At 37.4% G+C, this 1707-nt stretch overlaps 1 protein-coding gene across 1 annotated transcript; it reads right to left on the minus strand.

The window, feature by feature from the left end:
- Nucleotides 1-610: 610 nt before the first annotated feature.
- On the minus strand, nt 611-1579 carry LOC108793213 (olfactory receptor 6C3-like). The gene has a single exon (XM_018564166.1). It carries the CDS (start codon nt 1577-1579, stop codon nt 611-613), a length of 969 nt encoding a protein of 322 aa, XP_018419668.1.
- Nucleotides 1580-1707: the final 128 nt, after the last annotated feature.

Here is a 1707-nt window from a genome sequence, read left to right on the forward strand (position 1 = left end):
ACTACAAAACATATATTGGTGATTTCTCTATATGGTAGATTGTGATACATTTATAAACTATTCATATATCTGTTGTGAACGCACAATAGGTTTTTGGTTGTCAATTGAGAAAAAGAAGATGGGTTTATAAGGGTTAATCTAGACACAATATAAAGTATAACAATAATAATAAAAAAACAATGACATAATAAGATCACAATGTATTCAGGGATGTGAAAACATTAATAACATTTAATAAATGGTTATTTTATATCTAATAAATTGGACACTAGGAGGGGAATTTATCAAAACTGGAGCCGACAAAATTTAGAGTAGCTTTGCATGACAACCAATCAGCTTCTCTCTTTCGTATTCAAATCTTAACTGAACAAACTGAAGTAAGGAAGCTGATTGGTTGTCATGCACAGCTGCTCCAGATTTCGTCTGCTCCAGTTTTGATAAATCACCCCCTAGATGTCACTAATAGCAGTCAGTAGTCCTTGGCCAGTAGCAAGTTATTATTCATCCCTTTTAATAAAATTGTCATTTATCACTCATTATTCATTTTATTTCTTACAAATAATGACTTTGAAGATTGAAATATTTGTATTTCCACCTCTGTCATATACATTTATTTTCTTCCAACCAAATGGACGTCTTCCCTTCCAAAAACCGTTGTAAGATACTTGAGTTTTCGCTGCAAAGCTGCTTTCACATCTTTGTTCTTTAAGCTGTATATGAAAGGATTGAGCATGGGGACCACAGCTGTGTTGAACATAGACAAAAATTTACCGGACTTGAAGGTGCCACTGGGAGTTAAGTATTGACAAGCAATGGTTGTGTACTGAAGAGCAACAACGGTTAGGTGTGAGGAACAAGTGTAGAAGGCTTTAGACCTTCCCGTACTAGTCTTAATTCTCAGTATGGTGGCAATGATGAACGAGTAGGAGATGAAGGTGAGGAGAAAAGGGGTGAAGGTTGACAGTAAAACCCCTTCTGTGAACATCAACATTTGCAACATGAAGGTGTCACTACATGAAAGGTTCATCAGGCCCAAAATTTCACAGAAGAAGTGGTCAATTATGTTGGAAGTGTAACAAGAGAATTGCGTAAGTATGATCATGGCAGGAAAAATCTGCACAAGACTAAATGACCAGCAGAATACAGCCAGACCAGCACAGACCTTACCATTCATGACGGTTGAATAATGCAAAGGGTTGCAGATGGCAACGTAACGATCGTAGCTCATGGAGGTAAGCAATACCAACTCATTGCCGCATAACCATGTGAAGACGTATACCTGTGCCATACAGGCAGCGAACGATACGGCATTGTCTCCCGTTACAAAGACGGCAAGGATCTTATGTAGCGTAATTGTGGTTGAGGATATGTTGAGAACGGACAGATTGCACAGGAAGAAGTACATGGGAGTGTGGAGCTGAGAGTCCAGGCAAACCAGCAGCAGAATGATCAAATTACCTCCAAGGGTGACATGGTAAATGAGGAGGACCAAAAGGAAAATCAGAAGCTGCAGGTTAGGGACATCGGAAATCCCTTTAAGAATGAAGTAGGACACCATTGTTACGTTCTCCACATTCATGTTGTGCTCTGTAAGTCAAAACTGAACATCAGGAACATATACAGTAAAAAAAAGACACAATTTAATGCAGTTATGTATTTATTGAAAAAAATAAACATTAAATTAAAAAAATAGAAATAATTATATAT

This window comes from Nanorana parkeri, unplaced genomic scaffold (assembly GCF_000935625.1).
Source record: "Nanorana parkeri isolate BGI_ZX_2015 unplaced genomic scaffold, ASM93562v1 scaffold731, whole genome shotgun sequence".
Lineage (NCBI taxonomy): Eukaryota > Metazoa > Chordata > Amphibia > Anura > Dicroglossidae > Nanorana > Nanorana parkeri.